The sequence below is a fragment of the Lissotriton helveticus genome, chromosome 8 (genome assembly GCF_964261635.1).
Source record: "Lissotriton helveticus chromosome 8, aLisHel1.1, whole genome shotgun sequence".
In the NCBI taxonomy this organism is placed as follows: domain Eukaryota; kingdom Metazoa; phylum Chordata; class Amphibia; order Caudata; family Salamandridae; genus Lissotriton; species Lissotriton helveticus.
The window spans coordinates 991983642-992009842 of record NC_136069.1 but is presented as its reverse complement, the minus strand read 5'-3'; the positions used below and the strand labels follow the sequence as shown (position 1 = coordinate 992009842).

At 50.5% G+C, this 26201-nt stretch overlaps 1 protein-coding gene across 4 annotated transcripts in view; it reads left to right on the top strand.

Annotated features, from left to right (window-relative positions):
- The window catches only part of TOMM70 (translocase of outer mitochondrial membrane 70), a 500420-nt gene that overhangs the window by 275928 nt on the left and 198291 nt on the right, over positions 1-26201 (top strand). For all 4 annotated transcript variants that reach the window (XM_078657830.1, XM_078657831.1, XM_078657828.1 and 1 more), the window contains one exon: positions 3772-3898. In XM_078657830.1, the coding sequence (XP_078513956.1) occupies positions 3772-3898 (127 nt within the window). The remainder of the gene's footprint in view (positions 1-3771; positions 3899-26201) is intronic.

Below are 26201 nucleotides of genomic sequence, written 5' to 3'. Positions count from 1 at the left end.
GTGACGCACGCCCAGTCCGGGACGCCCAGCATCCCCAGGTGTTCTTTTCGTTCGACTGCTGCCCAAGGAGAGCTTTCCAGGTCATTACCCAGGAGGCAGTCTACGGGGGCATCATCTCGGACCGTCACCTTCAACATGCCGGAGACCCCTCCCCATTCGAAGGGGACGCAGGCCATCCGACACAGACTTTCTGAGTTATCGGCTGAACGTACAGGGCAGAGAATGTTTGGTAAGTATTGTTCGGGGGTCACCAGGTGACAGCGGACGGCTGTTACACTGGCCCCAGTGTCACGAAGGGCTTCAGCCCGGCGTCCATTGATGCCCACCCATTGGCTGTACTTCTGGGTATTAGCGGGTAGGGGGACCCGCGGGACCATGTCTCTCCCCCCTAGGCAGGCGAGAGCCATGGCGGCTGGCTCCCATTCTTGGTGTTCCTGTTCATATTCTTCTTGTTCCTCTGAGATCTGTTCCTCCCCCAGAGCAGCAGCGGCTACTTGGCGGGGTCTTGGGCTCTGGTACTGGGGGCAGTTTGGGTCGTTTGCATAGTGTCCGACTCGTTGGCATCGATGGCAGGTAACATTGGCTCGATGTCCCGGTCGCGCTGGGGTGCTGCCCCGGTTGGCCGGGGGGGTGGGGCTGGTAGTGGGGGTGACCGGAGCGTTGCTTCTTCCGCGTCCTTGGCCTCTACCTCCTCGGGGACGGTGCTGACCATTGTTGTTCCGGTTCTGTTCGGAGGACCCATTTCGACTCACTCTGGTGATCTCCCACCGGTCTGCTTCGGCTGCGAGCTGCCGGGGATCCGTTAACTTGCTGTCGAGGAGGTGCTGGCGAAGTTCAATGAAGCAATTGTTCGACAGATGCTCCCATACCATAAGATTGAACAGTTGTTCGTAGGTTGTGACCTTGCTTCCTTTGATCCAGCCCTCGAAGGCTCGGCTAAAGTAATTGACATAGTCCACCCAAGTTGTACCTGGGATGCGGGTGCAGTCTCGGAACCTCTGACGGTACATCTCGGGTGTGAGGCCATAGCGGGTGAGGAGTGCAGCTTTCATATGGTCATAGGAGGTCATCTGGTGGTCCGGGAGTTGCAGCAGGGCGTCGCGGCCCTCATTGAGGTATCTCCCCCACAGACCGGCCCCCCAATCGCTTCTATCGATCCGGTGTGCAGTCATAGCGATTTCATAGGCCTTAAACCATTGCTGGATGTCGTCCTCTCGGAAGTATTCTCGAACGACATCCTTGGGGATGTGTACCTTCTTCTCTGTTGCCCCTGGAGTGTGGGGTTGCTCGGGCACCCCTGCTTCTTTATTCTGTTTGCGTAGGTCGATTTCAGCTAATTTCCGCTCATGTTCATATGCCAGTTTCTTTTCCTCGAGCTCCCTTTGTCTCTGTTTCTCCTCTCTTTCTTCCCGGAGACGCAGGTGCTCTAAGTTGATTTTCTGTTCGGCCAACTTTAGTTCAACGTCCATTTTGAGCCGGGCCATTTCCAGCTCGTGTAGTCGGGTTCTTTCTCGTTCCTGGATCTCGTCTGGCGAGAGACCCGTTCTTCGTTCTTCAGGGGCCATGGGGGTTTGTGCTGCGATGTCTTGATCGGGGGTTCCGGCAGCCCCGGTTTCTGCCCAAGATTCCAGGGCCTGCTTAAAGTCATCTTTGGTATTTAGTCCGGTGGTAGCGATACCTAATTCGATACAGAACTGTTTAAGTTCACGATGGCTGTACTCATCCAATTTCTCCATCTGGAATTTCTCAGTTGATCCGCTGTCTTTAGTTGACATCGTGATTCGCCGTGGGGTGAGCTACTCTCTGTACGGTTTATGCGGTGATTCGGATCCCGTCGCTGGCCACCAATGTTAGACGGACCGGGAGGGTCGGCCGAGGATAAGGGGAGAGGTCTCCGGGGAGAGCCGTCTCCAGCGAATCGTACAGACAAGTAACTTCCCCCCCACAGACGGACACCACACAAGGATAAAGTTCAACGATACTTTATAGGGAGTTCTTCAAGTACGGTAGAATGGTACAAGGAGGTCTGGACTCAGGGGTCCCCTCTATTCTGGTCTCTGTTTGGGAAGAGGGTAGCGGGACAGTCTTGTTACTAAAAAGATGGCAGTAGCTCTCAATCCTCGAGCTCGGGGGTGTAGATGAACGGGCCGCGGCGGAGCCAGCAGGTCCCGAGATGGATGAAGGAAGACGACGGTCCGCGGCAGAGCCAGCAGGTCCCGATGAAGGTGGTGGTTACAACGGTCCGCGGCCACGCCAGCAGGTCCCGACGACGATGAAGGATAGGGTGGTTCCCAAAGCCGCGGCAGCGCCAGCAGGCAAGACGAAGGTGCACAAGACAGAGCTACGGCAGCGCCAGTAGTCCGTCAAGGATGAGTTCTTCTTTGCGTCTCTCGACTCCAAGATACAACTCCCGTCCTGCTCTGGAGCTGCCCCAGTTATAGGGCTGGTGTGCTTTGATGTCCGGACCCTCGCACTTGGAGGTCGGGAGGTCCGGGATGAGGGAGTCCAGACACCCAGCAGGGGGGTGGAGCCAGCGCCCGGGGAGGCGATGGGCGAGCCGCACTTGGCGGGGGAGAGCCATCGACACCTCTTGCTCCCATTGACTGACCAAGTAGCCCGCTCACCTCCTGGGTGGATGTTGGTGCCGGAATGTCTGAGGCCTGGCCAGGCCCAGGGTTGAGGTCGATCGGGGGCCCGGCGGCCTCGTGGTGGAGTGTCCAAGATGGCGCCCAGGATGGGCGCGCAGGCCGGTAGTGGGTCGGCCTACGCGGTCAACAGGTTCGAGTGTAGGGGTCCCTGCGGGGACGGTGGACGTGCAATGGTGGTGTGTGGTACTTGCGTGGCTGGTTCGGGCCTGGTCGGGCCGGGGGAGAGCGGCCCTTCATGTGGCCTGTCCAACAGCGATTATGTGTGGAAATCGGGTTTCGGGAAATACGTAGGTCTTGATTTATTTTTATCCTATTAAAATCTTTATCTCCATAACACTTTAGAACACTTTTGCTTCTTTTGTGCTTTCTGGGCCGCTGACATAGTCTGAAACATTTGTGCATTTCATTTACAGTTATTAAAATTGTATTTTGTTTTGGCAGAATGACACGTATTGCACCCCTGCCAGATTGTCAAATAGTTCACTTTATAAGATCATCTGGCTTTGCAGTTAGGGAAAGTAAACATAAATCTCCATGTTAGAAGAAAAACAGCCATTTGCCAGATGTTATTGTCCAACATTTGTCTGCTGTCTTTGAAGCACAGCAGATGTAACCAGATAAAAAAAGTTTAACAGGAATCTTTATTGCTCATTTACCTTCTGAAATCCAGCATTGTTCTTTGGCGTCTATGCTCACTACGCTATCAGACTGGTCTTTAAAAAAATGTTTTCCTAATGTAGGCATTTTGGATAGAGGCTTATAATTAACATTAGAAATATCATCAAACCAATTCCTATGGTCAGTTGGATCTCATAATTATGGAAACATATTTATCATGTACAATGTTTACCTATATGTATTCTGTGCACACATAATGAAATAACGTGTAATCAATGGAACTGTAAAGTATCTTTGTGCATATATTTTTATGTTCATGGTGGTTACATTGAAAGCAGAATTAAGCATGTATCACTGATAGTTTCAATAAAGCTAGCTCAAAACACACATTTTGCAGAGCGCTAACATAACTTGTTTGGACTGGCAGAAATTAGCTGCCAGTACCTTGGCCTTCACTGTGAAAACCAACTGTTCCCCTAACCATAATTTGAATTACTAATTGCAGCAAAAATGGGAAGACGTGATACAAGACTGCACAAAGGCTGTTGAGCTCAATCCCAGATATGTGAAGGCTCTCTTCAGAAGAGCGAAGGCCCATGAAAAGCTGGACAATAAGAAGCAGTGCTTGGAAGGTACATATGTAGATGGCTTGGTAGTGTTATGTGAACTATGTTTCTTAGTTATTGTGCAGTCGTATGCCGAAGTCTGACTTAACTGTATGAAAACCTGTGTCAGATATACAAAGTCCTTGTGCCATCATTACTCACAAGTAGCAAAAAGACATCTCGACTCCTGTGAGAATTTATTACAGTTGAGGGAGGTGTTGCATGCCTGCTGTCAAAGCAGAAGGCAGTGCGAAAGGTGACTCAGCAGAATTGGATCGCTCTTAACCAACTAAGGTATTTTATCCTTTTTAATTCTTCTGAACATTTTCTCTTCTCAAATTTGTCATTCGCAAATCCGAGGCATGTATGATAGTATGTTTAAATATCACACTGCTGAAGATTATTACTTAAAATCGGGAATCTACTTGCTTTGCATTTATTTTAAACAGTCACTTTTGAACGTGGTCTGCCTTAAACCCCATATTATATTTTTGCAGCAAAAACTATAGTATTTTCATGTTACAGATTCAGTCTTTTATCCGAAATGTCACTAATCATATCGGGCTGGAGGGGGGTGGGTAATAGTGTGACGTGCTGTGAGGCATAAATGTCCTCTACATAATGAACATTGTCAAAGGCAATATTTTTGCTTTAATCTGCTAACACAAGCATGGACTAATGTGGACAGACTATTTGTGTCTCATTCATCTGCAGCTTGCCTCCTATGTCAGTGCCCTGTCTTTTTAGGTCTCGCTTGGCTTTGGAGAGCGCATGCGCTCCTCGCCTGCGAGAGCTAATTATTTATTTATGGGTTTGTACCGCGCTAGAATCGACTCCCGGAGGAGTATCTCTGCGCCCGACGCAAGTGAGTATACCGGATGGAAGAGCTAGGAAATCGATGGAATTACTGAGCCTGGAACAGAAAGTTTTTTAACCGTTTCCTGAACATGATATGGCCCATACGTAGCCTAAGAGAATCAGGAAGTTTATTCCAGAGGCAAGGTCCAAGGTAGGATAGAGCTTTACCGCCCTGTCTTGCCTTTTTAACAATTGGGACTTGGAACAGAGATTGATTGCTAGAGCGCAGGATGCGTGCTGGTTTATAAAGGATAAACTTCTTCGCTAAATATGAGGGACCCAGGCCATGGATACCCTTATGGACTACACAGCAGATCTTGAACTTAATATGCTGGCGAATCGGTAACCAGTGTAGCTTATCTAGCAGAGGGCGGGATGGAGATCTGGGTGGGGCATTCAGGACCAACCTTGCAGCAGTATTTTGCACCACCTGAAGCCTACTCAGAGCACCATCGTTTGCTGATACCAGCAGCCCATTGCAGTAGTCCAAACGACTGAGCACCAAAGCCTGGACCAGCGTTTTCCTAGGCGTGTCTGGAAGTAGATGGAACACTATGTAGAAGCCCAATTACGTGAAAGCAGGACCCAAATGTCTGATTTGTGTGGTCTTTTAAAGATAGGTCACGGTCCAGCCGCACACCCAAGTTCTTTACCACCTGTCTAGGGCTAGGGACGGGACCTAACTCTGGGAGCCACCAGCCTGGGGCCCACAGCATTGTGGCTTCCCCGAAGAGCATGACCTCTGTTTTACCTACATTGCACTGTAGGAAGTTCTGGGCCATCCACTGAGAGACCGCCTTCATGCCTTCTGAAAAGGACTGTTGGACTATGGCGCTTGGTGACTTAAATGGGAAGAGGAGCTGAGTGTCATCAGCGTATGACACTGGGGTAAATCCATAAGATCTCATAATACTGGCCAGGGGTGCCACATAGATGTTAAAAAGAGTAGGGCTTAAACAAGACCCCTGTGGCACCCCCTTCGTGAGTTCTGTGGAGGCAGATCGAAATGTGCCCATAGTGACACTCTGTGTAGGGCCAGTTAGGAAGCTCCTCAACCAGTCCAGTGCCGAACCCCCAAGCCCACGCTCTGTCAGCCGCCTGAGCAAGATGTCATGAGATATAGTATCGAACGCTGCCAATAAATCCAATAGCACCAGAATCACTGAATGCCCTTTGTCCTGTGACGTTCGGATGTTATCTACCACTGAAAGGAGGGCTGATTCGGTGCTATGGCGTGGCCTGAAGCCGGACTGAGAATAGTCTAGCCTTCCTGTTCGTTCGATAAAGCTTGACAGATGGGTATTAACGTGTTTTTCCGTTAATTTGCTCAGATACGGGAGGAGCGATATGGGCCTGAGGTTGGACAGCTCTGTCCATGGGATAGAAGAGTTCTTCCGGATGGGTCTCACCATTGCCGTCTTCCACTCTTGTGGGACCCGGCCCTCGGACAAAGAGATGTTGAGAAGAGACTGGATCGTAGGACCGAGTGCCTTTCCAACCAATGCCAAGGTTCTAGCCAGGATAAGGTCTGATGGTGACCCACTCTTAATTTGGCCAATAGGTTCCTCTACCTCATCCAGGGAAGCAGCAGGGAAATTGGTGAGAATGATGGAATTAGCTACCCTAGTTTCCTGAGATAGCACCAAGGGCTGACCCCCGGCAAGGCTAGAGCCAGTGATTTTATCATAGATCCTGTCTATTTTATTGAAAAAATAAAGGGAGATATCATCGCACAGTTGTTGTGAAGATGAATCAGAGCTCTCACAGGCCAAGGGTTTAGTAAAGGTCTGAAGAATCCGTAACAAAACCTTGGGGGCATTGCCTGCTTCCGTGAGTTGTGTGGCAAAATAGTTCTTACGGGCCACTCTGATGTTCTTGTGATAAGATGGCAAGGCTGTATAGTAACAGTTCTTATCACCCTCAGAGTGGGACAATCTCCAGATTTTTTCAAGCTTCCTACAAGCCCGTTTATGGGATCGTAGTTGGTCTGTAAACCAAACTTCCTGCCGTCGTGCAGGATGCGGCTTACATAATTTCAAGGGGGCAATGGTTTCTACCACAGAGTGGATGGCAAGGCTATATTTAGACAGGGCCTGCTCAATGTCATCAGAGGTGGAAAATCGAGGTTCAGCAAACATCTCTTGGAAAACATCTTGAGGTATTTTATGCCACTGTCTTCGCAGCAGGGGCAAAAGTACTGGCTGACTCAGGGGTTTACTTGAGTCGAGCATGACAAATTCTAAGACTGAATGGTCGGTCCAATTTACCTGTTTGGGAGGGTGGCATACAATCTTAGGGGAGTTGGATAGAAATAGGTCTAAAGTGTGTCCTGCCCGGTGGGTGGGGCCAGTGTTATATTGTGTTAGCCCCAATAAGGAAAGATCGGCTAACAGAGATCGGGCCTCCGCATTATCCGGCAATTCACTATGTACATTGAAATCCCCTAAGAGTAAAAAGTCACTACTGGGGTTAATGTGCGGAGCCAGTGCTTCCACGAGTGGGATAGAAAAAGTCGTACAGGGACCAGGGGGACGATATACTAAAGCCCCTTTCCAACCAGCCCTTGTGGAAGTATTAATCCTAAAAATCATTAATTCCATATCTGCAGTGCAGCAGTGATCCAGTATTGAGATGGAAATGTCACATTTATGGACAATGGCAATGCCACCGCCAATTCTTTTTTGGTCTATCTATTCTCACTATCTTGTATCCTTCCGGGATACAGAGGGTGATTGCAGGAACCGAATGGGGCTTCAGCCACGTCTCCGTCAGGAAACACAGCTCGGGTTGTGAGGTGGAAAGCAAGTCCCAAACCTCCGTGTGATGTTTGGGCAGAGATCTAATATTGCAGAGCAAGTACTTCCATCCTTTTTGTAGTTTAGAAGCAAACACGGTCGGTGCTCCAGATTGATAGTCATCATGGGGCGCCTGAAACTGACAGTATCGACAAGAGAATGGCCCTTCAGGGGATGGCCAGGCCTCCTTGTCACATCCGTGCAGGGGGCGGACCGTAGCGCTAGCAAGTCCTGGGAAAAATAGGAGACCGGCATAGATGTACAATAGACCTCGATAGCGGGACAGAGGTCATGGCCCCTGGCCCCGTCCGGACGCGGACGGGCGCAGACGGGCTTCTCTTTGGCTTGTCTTAGGCGCATCTAAGGCGCTCCACTGCGCGCTCGAGTGACGAGAGGGCTATGTAGCCCTTCTCTTACAACACCTAGAGCGCTAACCGCTCCAGTTGTAGGCCGGAAGTACCTGGCTCTCCCTGTCCCACCCTCTGCTCAACGGTACTAGCTACCGAGTCGGACCTGGGCGGGCAGGATCAGAACACTGAGCCCAGGCTTCCCCACATGGTGAGTGAAAGGCCACCCTTTAGTTTTGATTCCTCGGTATAACACAAAACACGTTTTAAAACAAAATACAATGTAGTAATCACATTAGGTTAAAAGTTTAAAATTAGCGATTTAAATTTTGCAATTCGGCAATTCAGAAATAGCTCAGGGTGATCTCACTGTTTGCGCAAGTGGAATGGGAGAGACTCTGCCACCGTCCTCCCTACCGCTAAAGTTAACAAGTCAGTTTGGAGAAGGGGACTCGAGCCCCGCCCCTCATTTCCATTGGGTAGCAACAGCGTTTATGGTAAATGCTGGATTCCCATTGGAAAGGAGGGTTTTTCGTTGCCTCCCTTTGGCTTTTTGGTGGACTGTCTCGCCTGCTTCACGGCTGTCGTGAAGACTTTTATTATCTGCTTGTTTATTAAACAAGTAGATAACAAAAGTCTTCACGACAGCTGTGAAGAGGCACGGAGCAGAGCGGCGGAGGGGGTCACAGGGAGGACAGGGCCGAGGCAGTAGCCTGTTTCACTTTTGCGGCCTTGCGTCTTTATTTATTTGATTACATTAGAGAGCAAATTTAGGCCTCCCCCGCTCCGGTTCATCATCTGCTTCAATTACCTGCTTTCCCGGAGGCGAGTCATCAGGCAGCCTGACACCGGGGTCCAACCTAATTCTCTCTGTCTCTCTGTCTCTCTGTCTCTGTCTCTCTGTCTGTCTCTCTCTCTGTCTCTGTATCTCTCTCTGTCTCTGTATCTCTCTCTGTCTCTGAGGGGGTGAAAGTGTTCTTCAGAGTAGGTGTCCTTCCCGGAAAGAGAGGGGGCAGCGCGAGGGGGCAGGCTGCTAACCTCGCGCCCGTGCATGCTTAATTGAATCCCAAAACACCTCATTACATTGCTGAGTCGCATATTGGGGTACGGCACCGGGACCTGCATTGTTTACAAATGTCCCTGTCGGCAGCGGAAAAAGCCGTGGCTGCACTAGTTTTGAGTGCGGCCCCAACTCTCCCCCATCTGTTCTCCAAAGTTCCCTCTAACTGCCCCTTCTCTTGCCCCAACACTACAGTCCACCTTTAACTCCGCCGTTGTCTGCCCGTATCTACCCTGAGTGTCAGTTCGCTGAGTACCTCATCAAAACCTGCTTGCGTACATTGTGGCATGTCCACTAACGTGCCGGTGACTTTGAGTGGACCTTTGTGTGGCTCCGTTGGCTGAGGGGTCCCTCTTAGGCCCCATGTGACGTCACTGGGCACAGCTTCTCGACATCATCATGTAACTCTTCTGCTGTCTCATCAGACTGCTGGGGCCAGAGCTCATCGGGTCCTACACCTCTGTGTGATGTCACCAGAGGGCTAGTGCATCACAATAGATGACGTGTGTGTGACATCATTGGACAAGCCTCCTCCCTCATGTGACATCACGAGATAGATTTCTAAGCAAACGTGACATAATTGGGCAAGCTGTGTTTGACCTTAAAACCACCACTCAAGGGTCACTTGTGCACACTACACTCGGGTGACGTCATCGAATGCCTGACATCTTCTAACATCTACCCTCATGTAACGTCATCTGCGGGCTCTCGTATTATGAAATCCGGCGGCACTCTGGCACCGTCATCTTTATGCCATCTACCCTCGCATGACGTCACATGTAGCTGCTGGTGCCCTTATATGACTGGGTGCTCCTGGCACCATGTAATCCGGCTTCTACGCCCTGGCCATCGGGGGTGCTGTCACTCCGAGGTGCCTTGTTAAACTCCGCGCTTCTCAGCCCAAGGGCCTAGACGCTTTCCTGGCGAGTCAAGGCGCATCTATGCGCGCGATGAGTGTGCTCCTTAGTGTTTCATTCCCTGTCTCACTCTTCAGATACCTGTTGTCTCCCTCCCACCCCCTCTTCCGTCACCCCTCATCCCACCCCTCCTCCCCTGAGGCCCGGAGTGCAGGTTCAAGGAGATAGAAAGCAAAGGTGGTGCGCAGCCCCGAAGCACCATTGCATCGTTTCAAATGCAAGCTTCCTCGGCCAGAGGGTTGGGTGCTGCCCCCCCTCTTCCCCCGCAGAGAGTCCAGATCCTGGAAACTGGGTTGCCTTTGTGTGCTTGAATGGTTGCCCTGAGATTCCCAGGGGGGGTCTAGCTTTCTGGCTGCACCCCCTTGAGGCGTGCCTTTGTGAGCTGCACTAGATTAAGAGGGGGTGGGGGTGCATGCACTACAGCACTGCTTGTGCCCACTTCCGGTTAGTAGCTAGTGGCTTCACGAGGCAGCACAAACGGAACAGGGTCCACCTGGGCCTGGTTGGCACGCCCAAGTGATGGGCAAACTTTAAAAGGGTCCCAGGAACAGATGCAAGGCTTATGTATGTGTCTCGATGACGTATGTCCCCCTGGACATCCTGACGCGTTGTATGATTTTGGTAATTTTAGGGAGGAGGTGTGGCGCCGCGGCCAGGGCGACTGACGCTGGAATCTGGGGACCACGGTTCGATCCCCGGCGGCAGGTTAGCCCAGCACCATGTGACTCTGGGCAATAGCTCGCTTAATCTTCCCGACGGCCCCCAGCGCCTAGAGACCCTTACGGGTGATTGTGCGCTTTACAAATGTGGACTTTACTTTACTTTTCTCTTTTTAGTGTTTTTTTCAGTTCCTCACCAGACTCCCTGCTTGTTATTTATTTATGTATGCGTTTTTATATACCTCTGCACCAGAGGTATCTAAGCGCTTTACAACAGAGCGACAAACATTACATAAAAAATGTACTGTAACAGGGCAGTAGTTGACAGTACGTATAGCTACTATGGTTACTCATATTGTGAGTTACATATTTACAAATTACAGATCACATAAAGTTAGAGTAATTAGTGTTGCCAAAAAACAATACATATTAACAGAGTTAAAGCAGAAAAGTCGTTGTAGCTCTTGAGTGTCTCCTGTAACACTCAGGGTTACGCCATTAGATGTGAGGGCATAAGCCTTGTTTATGTTAAGTGTAAGCAAACTTACTGCATCGCCTCACCTGAGTACCCCAAGCCGACCATAATTGCATACACGTGGGGCAATGTACTCTATCCGACCCACTCCATTGTTATCTGCAAAAACTTCCTCCCACGCCGCCTGGTTCCCCTGCCTTACCCTTCTAATTAGACCCCTTTCTGCCCCTCCCGAAACCAGTACCCCCATACCCTCATACTCTCTCCGCTCCCACTCACGCGCTTTGTCTCCCTCTAACCCGCCTCCAACATTAATGAGCATTAAAAATGCAATAGGTCTCGCTTTTCATTAAGTTAAAGCCATTTGCTTTGCTATACAATACCATTAGCAAAGCAAATGGCTTTAACTCAATCAAAGGCGAGACCTATTGCATTTTCAATGCTTGTTTTCCCAGGCTTGCGGTGTCGTGTAGCTGATCACACAGTGACACTGCAGAACAGTAACTGCGTATTTCAACATAACTTGTTTCTTGTGCATTTGTACACTAAAGCCAGACTTATTTGCTTTCGATTGCTTGTTTTATTCCTAGCTGTAAAGTAGAGCTGATCGACTTTCATTTGTTACTTCGTAATACAAGCAAAAAAAACCTTTATCAAAGGCTTCTTTATGAATAACACAAAAATGCTCATTGCACCTTATGTTCAAGTATCGAGCTAACCTACTCCTTGAATTTGCCGATGGTGTTTATCCACTTTACACAGCCACACTTCTTCGGATATATGGTATGTAGTATTTACTGCAGAAAGAGGAGAACAAAATTACTTAATGTAGCCCACAGCGATCTCAACCACTGCTACATTAGATTCCTCTGCCTCCTCAAAACTAGGTGTTCTACAGATGGGGCAGAATGGAAACTCTTTCTCTGTTTGCAAATACTCTGTTTACTAAATCTTAAGAATCTTTAATCCTTCATATTCAGATGCCTTCAATCCACTACTGTACAGTCACTAACTGGGACTGCTCCAGCAGAGATTATTCTTACAATGTAATGTATGTATTCTTTTTACAGCAATAGTCATGCTCTAGGGTAAACTGTAAATGAGTGTGCTCTGGGTTGTCAAAACGGAGATGCCAGTCCTAACCGTAAGTTCCCCACATGATCAAAATATGTGATCCTAAACGCATTGTCCTAGTTTCTTGTGAGTCAGAATTGTTGTGGTGCAAGAAGCAAACAAGATGTATTTTTTTCAGTACTCTAGAAAATGTATGTGTTGTAAATAGAAGATCCTTGAGCCAGGTATACAAAATAGGATAAGTGTATTGAGTTTAGTTGCAGGTTAAGTTCAGCAGGATAAGATAGATAGATGGAAATGTAAACCCCACCAGGAGTGACCTCCCTGTCGCTCAGCCTGCCTGCCATCAACTGCCACTCCACACACAACCCAGGCAACAAACATTCCATGATGTCACCAGGCATTCTACCACTCGCAGTAGCTGAGCAACAGGGAAGTCCCTGCAAGGGAAATGAGACAAGTAAATTATAACAGTATGATCTTAGACTAATCATACGGGCATCAATTGATCCATATTTGTGACTAAGATCAAGCCAGCTGTCTGCTTTAAAGCACTGTACACAAAAACGTACACATACATTCAGTACACGTGAAGGCTAGATAAAGCACATTACATTGTCCCATGTCAGTGGAATGGCTCACCCGGACCTGCTTTTGATTTGAACTGGTTGGTACAGGTCCTAATTTTTTTATTGTAAGAAGAAAGTATACTAGTTCCAGAACACAGAAGGAATGATACCAGACAGGTTGAAGAAATTACACTTGCGTCTCACATCGTAAAGCGCAAGCCTTAAGCCTCCCTTAAAATGATGAAAAATCCAAATCTAAGCACTCACTTCTTGCCCTTAGATGGGCGTTTACAGGTAAGCTTAGATGTGCAGTTGGCACTCCCGGAAGCTTGTTGTGACTGTGCCAGCCCTGACCACTGCCGTCAAACTCTTGGATATTCTGTGCCAAACTGACCACCCAGAGGTTCCACAGCTGTCTCCTGTTGGCTTTCCCACAGCACCACTCCCGCCACTGATCAGCCTGAACACCGCTGCCACTTAAGCTCTCCTTCACTCACTCCCGTGTGCCATCAAACTAATGTCCAGTTTCTTACTTTCACTATATGGAATAAGTCATTTAAAAGAAACGGCTGCTTTGCCACAGGCAAAATGTAAGATCTGAGCAACAAATCGCTTTCAAATAAGGGTTGATTGGCAGATAGTAACGCTACTCATCCCCGAGCACTCTGATACTCTCTGCAACCAGAACTTGGCAGCAGCTGTAAACAATAAAACCAGCTTTGTTCAAGCCAGTAGATCTTGCGTATGCAAGAGCTGTTGGCTTTGACAATGTTTTAGCAGTGTTGTACAGCAGAGTGATTGCTTTTCAGCATTGCTAAGAGCTAGTGGGGTAAAGGAGGGTGGAGTGGCGTAAAGTTGAGTGGAGTGGAGTGTTGTGGCATTTAGTAGAGTTGAGTGGCGTTAGAGGGGAGTGGGGTGTTGTGGAGTGGCGTGGAGGGAATACAGTGTCATAGCATGGAAGGGCAGTAGAGCTAAGTGGCATAGAGTGGAGTAGAGTGTCAAGTGGCATAGTGTTGTGGAGTGTAGAGCAGAGAGGAGTGGTGTAGAGGGTATTGCATGGAATGGAGTAGAGTGGCGTAGAGCAGAGTAGATTGTCATACAGTGGAGTGGCATAGAGTGGAGAAGAGTGTTGTAGAGTTGAGTGATGTCAAGTGGAGTGGCATAGTGGCTTCGAGTGTCTGAGAGGCTTCGAGTGTCTGAGAGGCTTCGAGTGTCTGAGAGGCTTCGAGTGTCTGAGAGGCTTCGAGTGTCTGAGAGGCTTCGAGTGTCTGAGAGGCTTCGAGTGTCTGAGAGGCTTCGAGTGTCTGAGAGGCTTCGAGTGTCTGAGAGGCTTCGAGTGTCTGAGAGGCTTCGAGTGTCTGAGAGGCTTCGAGTGTCTGAGAGGCTTCGAGTGTCTGAGAGGCTTCGAGTGTCTGAGAGGCTTAGAGTGTCTGAGTGGAGTGGCGTGAAGAAGAATAAAATAGTGTGTCATAGAACAGAATGGAGTAAAATGGCATTGAGGCAGGTTAGAGTGGAGTAGTGCAGTGGCATAGACTGCAATGGTGTAGAGTGACGTAGCATGCAGTGGCGTAGAATGCAGTTGCATAGAGTAGTGCAGTGCAGGGTAGATTGCCATGATGTAGAGTGGCATAGAGTGAAGTGGCATAGAGTAGAGTGGGGCAGGTTAGAGTGGAGTAGTGCAGTGGCATACACTGCAATGGTGTAGAGTGACGTAGCATGCAGTGGCGTAGAGTGCAGTGGCATAGAGTAGACTGTTGTTTAGTGACATAAAGTGCAGTGCTGCAGAGTAGCTGGCATAGGCTGCATTGGATTTGAGTACAGTGGTGTGGAGTGCATTGGTTTAGAGTACAGTGGCATAGTGTAGACTGCAGAAGCGTAAAGTGACACAGCATAGAGTGTATGGCATAGAGTGAAGTAGAGTGCAGTGGTGTAGAGTAGATTGTTTCAGAGTTGAGTGGAGTGGTGTAGGGGTAGAATTCAGTGGCATGGAGTACAGTGGAGTAGAGTCCACTGGCGCAGCGTTAATTTCAGTGGCTTAGAGTTGAGTAGAGTGCAGTGATGTAGAGTAGATTGATTCAGAGTGGAGTGGTGCACGGTAGAGTGCAGTGGTATAGAGTAGTTACGTAGAGTGCAGTGTTGAATAGTGGAGTGGCACTGCATGACTGTGACTCGTCTCAGACCAGAGACTGGTTCCAAAGGAAAGAGGAACCCATCTGCAAAGCCACCCCAGAACTCCCTTGGCTAGAGGTAGTAGTCCCCTGCAGTCCACTCATAAAATACACCCTCGGAACCAAAGAATCACTGACCATCGGGCATGCCAAGGTATTGCCCAAAAATAAATAGTCTAGTGCATTGTGGGAAACCCAGTCCTAACATCCAGCAAGTTTCAGGCAGCTACTGTTTTTCCCCGGACTCCAGGACGTTGAAGTAACCCTTGCAATAAAATACAACACAATTTTCTATATGAATCCAACACGTTTACAATTGGTCGTATACTCAGTAAAACAAGATTACATAACATGAGTAGAAAGTTATAACGTGTCAGAATAAAATAAGTCATATAAAGTCTGCACATTAGAACTTAAAACCTGTTTCTGTGCATACCAGATTTACAGCAAAAAGATATCTGCTAAGACAAAAGACTATTAGTTGCGATGTGTCTGATGTAAAATTCTTAATGCTCTAAACATTTCCCTAGTCTCCATATTACAGTACATTGGTTTAATCCACTTACTTCTCAAGGAGGCATGGACTGTATAGAAAAATAGCACATGTACAAGTTTTTCTTCAGCGTTTAAAGTGCGTAGTGTAGAATAGCCCACTTTCCTCACCAGCACCGCTAGGCAGTAACACCAGCAAATCTGTAGCTCCCCCTTAAGCACCAGGGACAGCCAAGACAACTCTGCACCTGGGCTCTAAAATTCAACTGACTGTCGAGCCCTAGTTCTGGGACCCACATCACCTTACCACCCAGTGGTTTTCACTGAACGTGACCTGCAAGTAAAGTTCACAGATTAATGTTTTCATTAAAAATCTATAACTCCGGTTATACTCCTCCAATTGTCTTTAATTTGGTGTCTAAATTTATATTTAAAAAAAATCTGATTTCTGTTTTATAATTTGGTATCCAATGTTTTTATCGTCCATGTTGGTACCCTGAAATGCTTACCACGTTCCTCTAGTAAAGCCTGTCTGCTCTGTACCACACTACCAGGACTGAGCTAGGGATTTATTAGTGTGAATCCAAAGGACCAACTTGGTAAATTGTCAGAGTATTACATAGTGAAGCCTAACCAGCATCACTGCATAACACTCCACTTTCCTACAGTGACCATTTTCTGCAAGTAACAGTGTAATGTATCAACTGTATCCGAACACATTTTCTGCACCGGTGAAAGTTTTTTCTTATTTAGTGATTTCAGTATAGAAAATAAGATGTGCAGACATATCGAATACCAAGCCTTTCTATGTATGAACTAAGTTAACACCCCTCAATTTTTACATTGTTTAGAGGTCTATATCAATGCAACATGTCTATGAAGCTCAGTATGCTATACGTATTGATACACAAGGATTGAAGAATGTAAGTAATTTTTTGTGTGGTAAATGGTTAGAGGGATTCCAGTAGCTGTGCTCAATTATATCCCCGTCCCATCACTGCCCTGTATAGATAAGTCACATTTTATACCTGTCAATCTCTGTTGAGAAGGTAAGCAAGGCCATTGCTTAGATCTCATCCAAAAAGAGGCCCTAACTGGTTCTAAGCTGAGATGTTCAAATGTCTCTCTTTACAATTGCTTCCCATCCCACAAATATGTGGGACATGTTTCACAGCATCAGTAGAAGAGAAGATTCTGCCTCTTGTACTCCAAGAAGAGGGAATCACAGTCCTGTGAAAACCGGGGCAAACTAGCCAGGCCATGTTCCTACTACCACCCCATCTACGTTGATCATTGTAGAAGGCTGTCTTAGCCAAGATCTTAGTCATCCACCTTCTCCCCTGCATACGTTCCCTGGTACATGAAGAGCAGAATGACTTCACGCCAGGCAGGTCAACTCATCATAACATCCACAAACTACAGAATGCCATTACACTTTCCTCTCATTTGCAGAGGACTTAATCCCTGATGGTGATTGATTTTGAAAAAAAAACATTTTACTCCATTAGAATATCTCTTTGCTGTTTTGGAGGAGATGGGATTTGGAATGTGGCTTCCAGAATACCTCTCTCTATTATACACTGCAGCAAGGGTAAATGTCACTCTATCTGCCCCTTTCTTGAGAGAGGAACAAGGCAGAGGTGTCCACTATCACCCTTCTTGTTTACTCTACCCATCAAACCACTGGTCTTGGTGTTAGGAGCAGATGCACAGCTCCGGGGTTTCTGTAGGACCGAGGAGATGGAGGACATGGCTTCTTTACATGTAAACGGCCATCACCTCTACCCTTTCGGGGCCCTGTCCTCTGACTCTTATGCTGTACATATCCTTGATCGCTTTGGTGTAGCTTCTGGTCTGCTGCTTTACTGGGCTAAATCAGTAGTTTCCCTATATAGGGGCTACTCAGAGGAAATGCAGTGAGACCTGGGGTTCAATTTGTAGGCAAATGTTTTTAAACACTTGGGAATAAATGCCATTGGTTCAGCCACACTCTGTCCAGACCATTTACATGGCACAATTGATAGAGACCCCTAGAAGAAACTTATCTCACTTGTCTCGTTCTACTGGCTCCTGTGAGTAGAGTATCCATCTCCAAGACGGTGTCCTTACCAAGACTACTCTATGCTCTCCATAACTACTCCTGTCCCTGCTCCTAATTCTTTTGAACAACTCACTGCTACACTTCACTCTTTTTTATGGGGTGGGCTTACTTCAAAACGAATTGTTACTTATCTCAATACGACGGAGGTCTTGGCATCTTCGTTTTGTGTTATAGGGCCTTGCACAGGATTGTCAGTAATTGGTCCTTTGGATTGCATGGGGACCCAGCTTATAGAAGAGAGAGGGGCTTTTGGGGAGGCTTCACCACTTAATTGTCTGTATTGCAGAATTTCTCCAGCAATCAAATTCCTTCTTAAGTCTTGGGGAGCCTCCTTAACCAATTTACTGGGGTGGCAGACTGACTCGAGAGACTCCTCTCTGGTTTGGTACCAAGCTGAAACAGGTCTTATCAGTACATAGCTTCCAGGAATGGTACCACATCCATATCTCCCAGGTTTAGGCTATGATTTCTCAATTGTAACTCTAATCATTAAAAGAATTGAAGAATGACTTTCAATTGCATGAATCTCACTTCGTCTGCGACCTTCATCTACAACACAATCTTTCTTCTGTGCGAATTACCAAGCACAGGGCCATATTCAACCCTTTGGAAGTTAAGTTACTGATGCAGGGCATGGGATATAAGTGAGTGTTGGTGTTGTACATTTCACTGGTCATTAGTGCCCCCAAGGACTTTCTCTGCTTTAAGGGAGGGTGATGTGGGTGAAAACTATTAATTAAACTAAAGTACCATCACAGGGCCTACTATCCCGGAGTAACACTTTACAAACTGAGCAGAGCTTTTTCTCCTACCACACTGAGATGTCATTCAGCATTAGGTACTTTCTTCAGCACATTGTAGGACTTCCCTGCTATATATGTCATCTGGGAGGAGGGTTTGGCAGTTTGTGCTGGTGCTTGATTGGCACATCCCGCGATCACTCATGGTAACTCTACGTCACATCTTTAACAATGAGAGTACAAACCACTATGCCAAGCCCTCATACACGTTGGACTTGTTCTGACAGGTTGTGATATGGCTAAGAATTGGAGGGGATCTAGCTCCCCAAGCAAGATTAGATGGCTATGCAGAACAAACAGTAGTATGCATTTAGAAAAGCCCATTTACTCCACAGCACGGGCTCCGGCCTCACGGAGCCCCGTTTCAGCGACCCCAATAGCCTGCCTGGCATTCCCGGTGGCCCGGGTGGTCGGAGAGGTCAGACCTCAAGTGGACGTTGTACACACGGCGCTCGGGGCCGCGAGGCCCGCGACGCGGCCCGCCTTGGGGGAGGAGCGGACTACAGGAGTGGCCGCAGCCGAGCCGGATGCTCGAGACTCGGGGCTGCCTTACGAGAGGGCCGGTGCGGCTTTGACGGGTCTGGCTCGCGCTTACATTGGTGCGAGGCAGCGGCCCACCAACGCCGGACTGCTTCTGCAGACCCGCCGTGTAGCCGCCTGGACGAGGCAGTGAGAGATATCCACAAGGCCCGCGTCGGCCGGAAGGTGAGGAGAGGGGTTTGCGGCAGTGCGTTGGGGCCCCCTTTTCCTTTCTGAACGCGGAGACCGGGAGCGGTGACTGCGTGGTCTGTGGTACGGCCCAGGGCTCGGCGCTGCCCGGGGGTATGAGCAGTGGCGGTTGGACGGGGAACCCGGGGCCTGGGAGAACTTCTGGCGAGGTCTGGGGCAGCAACGGCGGGCCCGGCCCATGCACGGGCGATGCGTGAGGCAGGAGGCGGAGAGCGAGCCTGTTTGCTACTGCGGGCCTGCCGAGTGACTGCTTTGTGAGGACTGCAGGTAACGACCTCGGACCCCAGTTGAGAGGAGAAGACCGCAATACTCGCTCACAGGGGCCCTTGTACTTGCTGAGATTATTCACTGCTGGGTGGAGCTGCGGGCCCCCGAATAGGAAGCGTTTGGCGAGATAGGGACCCGGTGGTCTTAGCAGTGGAGCGGGCCTCTGTGCAACGACGATACACGCAAGTTACTCTGCAGGGACGATCCCAGGTGTGGAGAGAGCGGCGGGCCGTGGTGGGCGGCGGAGGGGACACTGGTCGTGCCCTGAGCGGACTGAGCTAAGAGGTGCTCTGTTGTAAATAGGATGGTCATAGATGACAGGATACTTCTAGTTGATTACATGTAGATTTATTGTAGGACACAGCTGATACAAAACTCGCCAGCTGACCAGACCATCAACTGACACTGATAGAACACTCTGGTACAAGTTAGAACACTCACAGGTATTCTGGGAGACTAAGGAGGTAAGAACACCAAGGAAGGGCTAAAGACTACTGTGAGCCATATTACAAGAAGAATCAATTTACAACATGCTCGGGCGTGGTGACCCTGCCACGTGGCCCGGGGGAAAGACTGCGGTCGGCGCCACTCTGAAGGGCGGTAAAGGACGGCCTACAGTGTTCAGGTTGGCAACCGACGCAGCGTATCCACGAGTCTGCCGGCTTTGGGGTGCCAGCGAGTCCGATCGCTGATCAGAGGATCTCCGCAGGGGGAAGCCTGTGGCCACGGGGCGGCAATGTTGGCGGAGACGAGGGCCCGTAAAGACAAGACTGTGAAGGAGATGTTCGCCAAGGCCCAGTCGCCCACTACAGCCAAGGACACGTCGACCACGGGAGTGCGACGGAACGACCCGGAGGTGGCGGGCTCGGAACCCATCACGAAGGTGTTCCTTGAGTCCCTCTTTACGTCCTTGAGGGAAGACATCCATACCCTCAAAAAAGAATTCTCGGACGAGATCCGCGCGGTGCGGACAGATATGGACGGCATCGGGGAACGGGTGGCGGAGCTCGAAACGAAACAAGACCACCGCGATGTCGAGACGGAGGCGCTCCAGCAGGAGATTATAAGACTGCATGACCAACAAGTGGATCTACAATCGCACCTGGAAGACCTTGAAAACCGTTCCCGGCGACATAACATACGTATCAGGGGAGTGGCACGGTCGGACGAGGACAAGGACCTGTTTAAATTTACTAGGGAACTTTTCAACCGTATCCTGGACCGCCCAGCGGAGGCGGCGCCCACGATACAGAGCTCACAGGGTCGGGCCCCAGCGGTCCGGGACGGCGTTCCCCACTGACATCTTGGTGTGTGTGTGCAGGACTTCCGCACTAAAGAATACATTCTTCAAAAGGTGCGGCAGATGCATCCCGTCTCCTTTCGTGGCCACTCATCGACCCTTTTTCAGGATTTATCGGCACTCACATTGCATAAGCGCCATTGCTTCAAGCCGGTCACGAGCTTTCTTCAGCAACAGTCCATTCCCTATAGTTGGGGCCACCCTTTCAGGATCGTGTTCAAACTGAACAATAAGCTTCTCCAACTCCGCTCTCTGAAAGAGGCTTGTCAGGTGCTGGGCATAGACCCGCCGGAGGAGGAGGAAGAGCAGACGGCATGCCATGGGGGCACGGGAGAATCAGCATCCCAGTGGCGTCAACAGCGGGGACGGCGCCGTGTCAAGAAACCACCGAAGACGGAGATCGAAGATGGTCAGAGGGCAGCAGTGGAAGCAGTAGCAGCGGACTTGACCTCCCAGCAGCCGGGCTGAATATTCACTTAGATTCTGAGGCGTCTGGGGCCTATTGTGTCTTTTGGGGGGTCGGCGGTGAGGGGAAAGGAGGGTGGAATAGTCTTGATATACCCCGTATTACTTTTCGACCAATAATCTGTTGGAGATGATGGACAATTGTCTAGTTTTCTATTTCTTCATGTTCAAGTTTGTGGTTCAGAGGGAGTGGGGGAGGGGGAGGGGAGGGTGTGGGGCAGGGGAGAGAGGGGGGGGGGACAGGTTGGTAGGGGTTCGTGGGGAGGGGTTCCAGGTCCTAGAATGTCCAATGAGGGCTGGTGGGGCGAGTTTCCAGAGCATTATCGCAGAACACAACAGGCTATGGCACAGGCCAGAATGTGGACGACCCTTGAGATGCGGTGCCGTCCCGATGGTGGGTCTTGGGGGTGTGGAGCCGTCACAGCTGGGGATGAGTCATGCCCCCCTCTGAACTGCGAATTCTCTCCCTGAACGTCAGGGGGCTCAATAATCCAGTCAAACGCAGGGCAGTCCTCCCATGTCTAGAACACGAGAAGGCCGATATTTGTCTTCTACAGGAGACTCATCTCTTATAGAAGGATTGCTCTAGGATGAGGTCACGTAGCTTCCCTCAGCAATTTTTCTCGTCAACCTCAAGTAAAACAGCTGGGGTTGCGATACTGGTATCGCAGCGATTTAGAGGGCAGGTACTACAGAAGGGAGCGGAGATTAAGGGGAGGTTGCTATCCTATCGCTTTTCTCTGTCTACGCCCCCAACGAGGGGCAGGAGAAGTTCTTCCATTCAGTGCTAAGCGAAATGGCGGCCTCCACAGACAGACATATTCTAATTGGCGGGGATCTAAACCTGGTACTAGATAACACCTTAGACAGATCAGCGCAGCACACCACGCAGACGGACACCCTCTCCAGTGGGGAGTTGGCTAGGATGGGGGAGCTGGGTATGCTGGATCTATGGCGCGATCTCCACCGGGGTACGAGAGCGTACTCATACTTTTCAAACGCACATCGCACTTACGCGAGACTGGATTACTTTTTAGCTTCCACCTCCCTTCGACATAGGGGTGGCGTCCTTCTCTGACCATGCCTCAATTTCTGCGACGTTCCTTTTTCCTCCGGTGACACGCCCCACACGCTGCTTGAGACTGCGCGACACACTTATACACCGCAAAGACACAGTGGAGAAAATAGTGGGAACGATCAAAGACTACTTGCACCACAATAGCATCTCCGACACCTCGCCGGCGACACACTGGGCAGCCCTTAAGGCGGTCCTCCGGGGCGAGTTCATAGCAATCTCAGCGGCCGAGAGCGGATAAAAGGGACGAGCTCACACAACAGGTTAAGGAGCTAGAACGCATGCATCAAAGGACATGTGCCCCCAGGATTTGGAGGCAACTGACAGTGGTCAGGAAGCAGCTGAGTGCGTTAGACCAGGACAGGGCGGAATTAGCTGCTTTGAGAGTGCGACACATGTACTATTCTGGGGGGGATAGATGCGGCCGTTTACTGGGCCGAGCACTTGGGGAAACGAGACAGCGCCACACGGTAAAAGAAATTAGGAAACAAGATGGAGGTCTAGCAACGGAGGATGCGGATATCGCGGCCGCATTCAGTGACTTCTATGCTTCCTTATACACCGGGGCCACATTAGACCTCGCGGCGGGCGAGGCATTCCTGGAATCTTCCCCGATTCCGGTACTTACACCAGACCAGGCTGAGCTCTTGGACCGCAGCATAAGGCCCGAGGAAGTCATCTCGGCCATCTCTAAGCTTAAACTTGGAAAGGCCTCGGGGCCTGAAGGCTTCACAGTCATTTTTTAGGTCTCGGCAACGAGAACTATTGTCGCCTAGTAAGCTAGCAAGGGACTACAGAGAGGTGGACGAGCCGACCAGGGTCTGTGGACGCGCACGCAGGCAGGCAGGCAGGCAGGCACGCACCAGACACACAGACAGACAGACACACGCACGCACGCATGCATGCACACACACACACACACACACACACACACACACACACACACTCTCTCTCTCTCTCTCTGCCGCCCCCCCCCCCCCCACTCACCGGGCTCTTTCCCTCCACATCGGGTCAGTCACGGCAGAAGGCAGGCTCTGTGTCTTCTCCGGCGATCTTCAGCTGATGTGCACGCCCACGCTGCCTCTCGTGCGCGCCCACCACGCTGTTTCGCGCCCGTTGATCCTCAGCTTGTGATTACTACTCCTTCTAACCCGGATTCTAAATTACTATTTCTTGGTTCTCTAACTCCACTCTGTTGATTCGTAACAAACTGATATTCAGCACATTTCACAGTCTCGCTTTTGCTTCTCATAAATACAATAAGATTATTTTAAGCAATGTCTACCCTTCTTTTGGTTCTGTGCCTATTATGCTTCGGACTATAGAGTTTTAGAAAGTGTGGTGGAAGATTCCATGATATCAGCGGCAGTGCACAGTGCAGAGTGAGTGTGCAGAGTAGTGAGTGCAGAGTAGTGAGTGCAGAGTAGTGAGTGCAGAGTAGTGAGTGCAGAGTAGTGAGTGCAGAGTAGTGAGTGCAGAGTAGTGAGTGCAGAGTAGTGAGTGCAGAGTAGTGAGTGCGCAGAGTAGTGAGTGCGCAGAGTAGTGAGTGCGCAGAGTAGTGAGTGCGCAGAGTAGTGAGTGCGCAGAGTAGTGAGTGCGCAGAGTAGTGAGTGCGCAGAGTAGTGAGTGCGCAGAGGAGTGAGTGCGCAGAGGAGTGAGTGCGCAGAGGAGTGAGTGCGCAGAGGAGTGAGTGCGCAGAGGAGTGAGTGCGCAGAGGAGTGAGTGCGCAGAGGAGTGAGTGCGCAGAGGAGTGAGTGCGCAGAGGAGTGAGTGCGCAGAGGAGTGAGTGCGCAGAGGAGTGAGTGCGCAGAGGAGTGAGTGCGCAGAGGAGTGAGTGCGCAGAGGAGTGAGTGCGCAGAGGAGTGAGTGCGCAGAGGAGTGAGTGCGCAGAGGAGTGAGTGCGCAGAGGAGTGAGTGCGCAGAGGAGTGAGTGCGCAGAGGAGTGAGTGCGCAGAGGAGTGAGTGCGCAGAGGAGTGAGTGCGCAGAGGAGTGAGTGCGCAGAGGAGTGAGTGCGCAGAGGAGTGAGTGCGCAGAGGAGTGAGTGCGCAGAGGAGTGAGTGCGCAGAGGAGTGAGTGTGAGTGCAGAGGAGTGAGTAGCGAGAGTAGTGAGTGCAGGGAGTGAGTGCAGAGGAGTGAGTGTGAGTGCAGAGGAGTGAGTAGTGAGTGCAGAGGAGTGAGTAGTGAGTGCAGAGGAGTGAGTAGTGAGTGCCAGAGGAGTGAGTAGTGAGTGCAGAGGAGTGAGTAGTGAGTGCAGAGGAGTGAGTAGTGAGTGCAGAGGAGTGAGTAGTGAGTGCAGAGGAGTGAGTAGTGAGTGCAGAGGAGTGAGTAGTGAGTGCAGAGGAGTGAGTAGTGAGTGCAGAGGAGTGAGTAGTGAGTGCAGAGGAGTGAGTAGTGAGTGCAGAGGAGTGAGTAGTGAGTGCAGAGGAGTGAGTAGTGAGTGCAGAGGAGTGAGTGCGCGAGTGAGTGCAGAGGAGTGAGTAGTGAGTGCAGAGGAGTGAGTAGTGAGTGCAGAGGAGTGAGTAGTGAGTGCAGGGAGTGAGTGTAGTGAGTGCGAGGTGAGTGGAGTGGAGTGCAGGATGAGTGGGAGTGGAGTGCAGGTGAGTGAGTGGAGTGCAGAGGAGTGGAGTGAGGTGGTGGAGTGCAGGTGAGTGGAGTGGAGTGAGGGAGTGGAGTGGAGTGCAGGTGAGTGGAGTGGAGTGCAGGTGAGTGGAGTGGAGTGCAGGTGAGTGGAGTGGAGTGCAGGTGAGTGGAGTGGAGTGCAGGTGAGTGGAGTGGAGTGCAGGTGAGTGGAGTGGAGTGCAGGTGAGTGGAGTGGAGTGCAGGTGAGTGGAGTGGAGTGCAGGTGAGTGGAGTGGAGTGCAGGTGAGTGGAGTGGAGTGCAGGTGAGTGGAGTGGAGTGCAGGTGAGTGGAGTGGAGTGCAGGTGAGTGGAGTGGAGTGCAGGTGAGTGGAGTGGAGTGCAGGTGAGTGGAGTGGAGTGCAGGTGAGTGGAGTGGAGTGCAGGTGAGTGGAGTGGAGTGCAGGTGAGTGGAGTGGAGTGCAGGTGAGTGGAGTGGAGTGCAGGTGAGTGGAGTGGAGTGCAGGTGAGTGGAGTGGAGTGCAGGTGAGTGGAGTGGAGTGCAGGTGAGTGGAGTGGAGTGCAGGTGAGTGGAGAGTGCAGGTGAGTGGAGTGCAGGTGAGTGGAGTGGAGTGCAGGTGAGTGGAGTGAGTGAGTGGAGTGCAGGTGAGTGGAGTGAGGTGAGTGGAGTGCAGGTGAGTGGAGTGGAGTGCAGGTGAGGTGAGTGGAGTGCAGGTGAGTGGAGTGCAGTGAGTGGAGTGCAGGTGAGTGGAGTGGAGTGCAGGTGAGTGGAGTGGAGTGCAGGTGAGTGGAGTGGAGTGCAGGTGAGTGGAGTGGAGTGCAGGTGAGTGGAGTGGAGTGCATGTGAGTGGAGTGGAGTGCAGGTGAGTGGAGTGGAGTGCAGGTGAGTGGAGTGGAGTGCAGGTGAGTGGAGTGCAGGTGAGTGGAGGTGCAGGGTGAGTGGAGTGCAGGTGAGTGGAGTGCAGGTGAGTGGAGTGCAGGTGAGTGGAGTGCAGGTGAGTGGAGTGCAGGTGAGTGGAGTGCAGGTGAGTGGAGTGCAGGTGAGTGGAGTGCAGGTGAGTGGAGTGCAGGTGGTGAGTGGAGTGCAGGTGAGTGGAGTGCAGGTGAGTGGAGTGCAGGTGAGTGGAGTGCAGTGCAGGTGAGTGGAGTGCAGTGCAGGTGAGTGGAGTGGAGTGCAGGTGAGTGGAGTGGAGTGCATGTGAGAGTGGAGTGCATGTGAGTGGAGTGGAGTGCAGGTGAGTGGAGTGGAGTGCAGGTGAGTGGAGGTGGAGTGCATGTGAGTGGAGTGGAGTGCAGGTGAGTGGAGTGCAGGTGAGTGGAGTGCAGGTGAGTGGAGTGGAGTGCAGGTGAGTGGAGTGGAGTGCAGGTGAGTGGAGTGGAGTGCAGGTGAGTGGAGTGGAGTGCAGGGTGAGTGGAGTGGAGTGCCAGGTGAGTGGAGTGGAGTGCAGGTGAGTGGAGTGGAGTGCAGGTGAGTGGAGTGGAGTGCAGGTGAGTGGAGTGGAGTGCAGGTGAGTGGAGTGGAGTGCAGGTGAGTGGAGTGCAGTGCAGGTGAGTGGAGTGCAGGTGCAGGTGAGTGGAGTGCAGTGCAGGTGAGTGGAGTG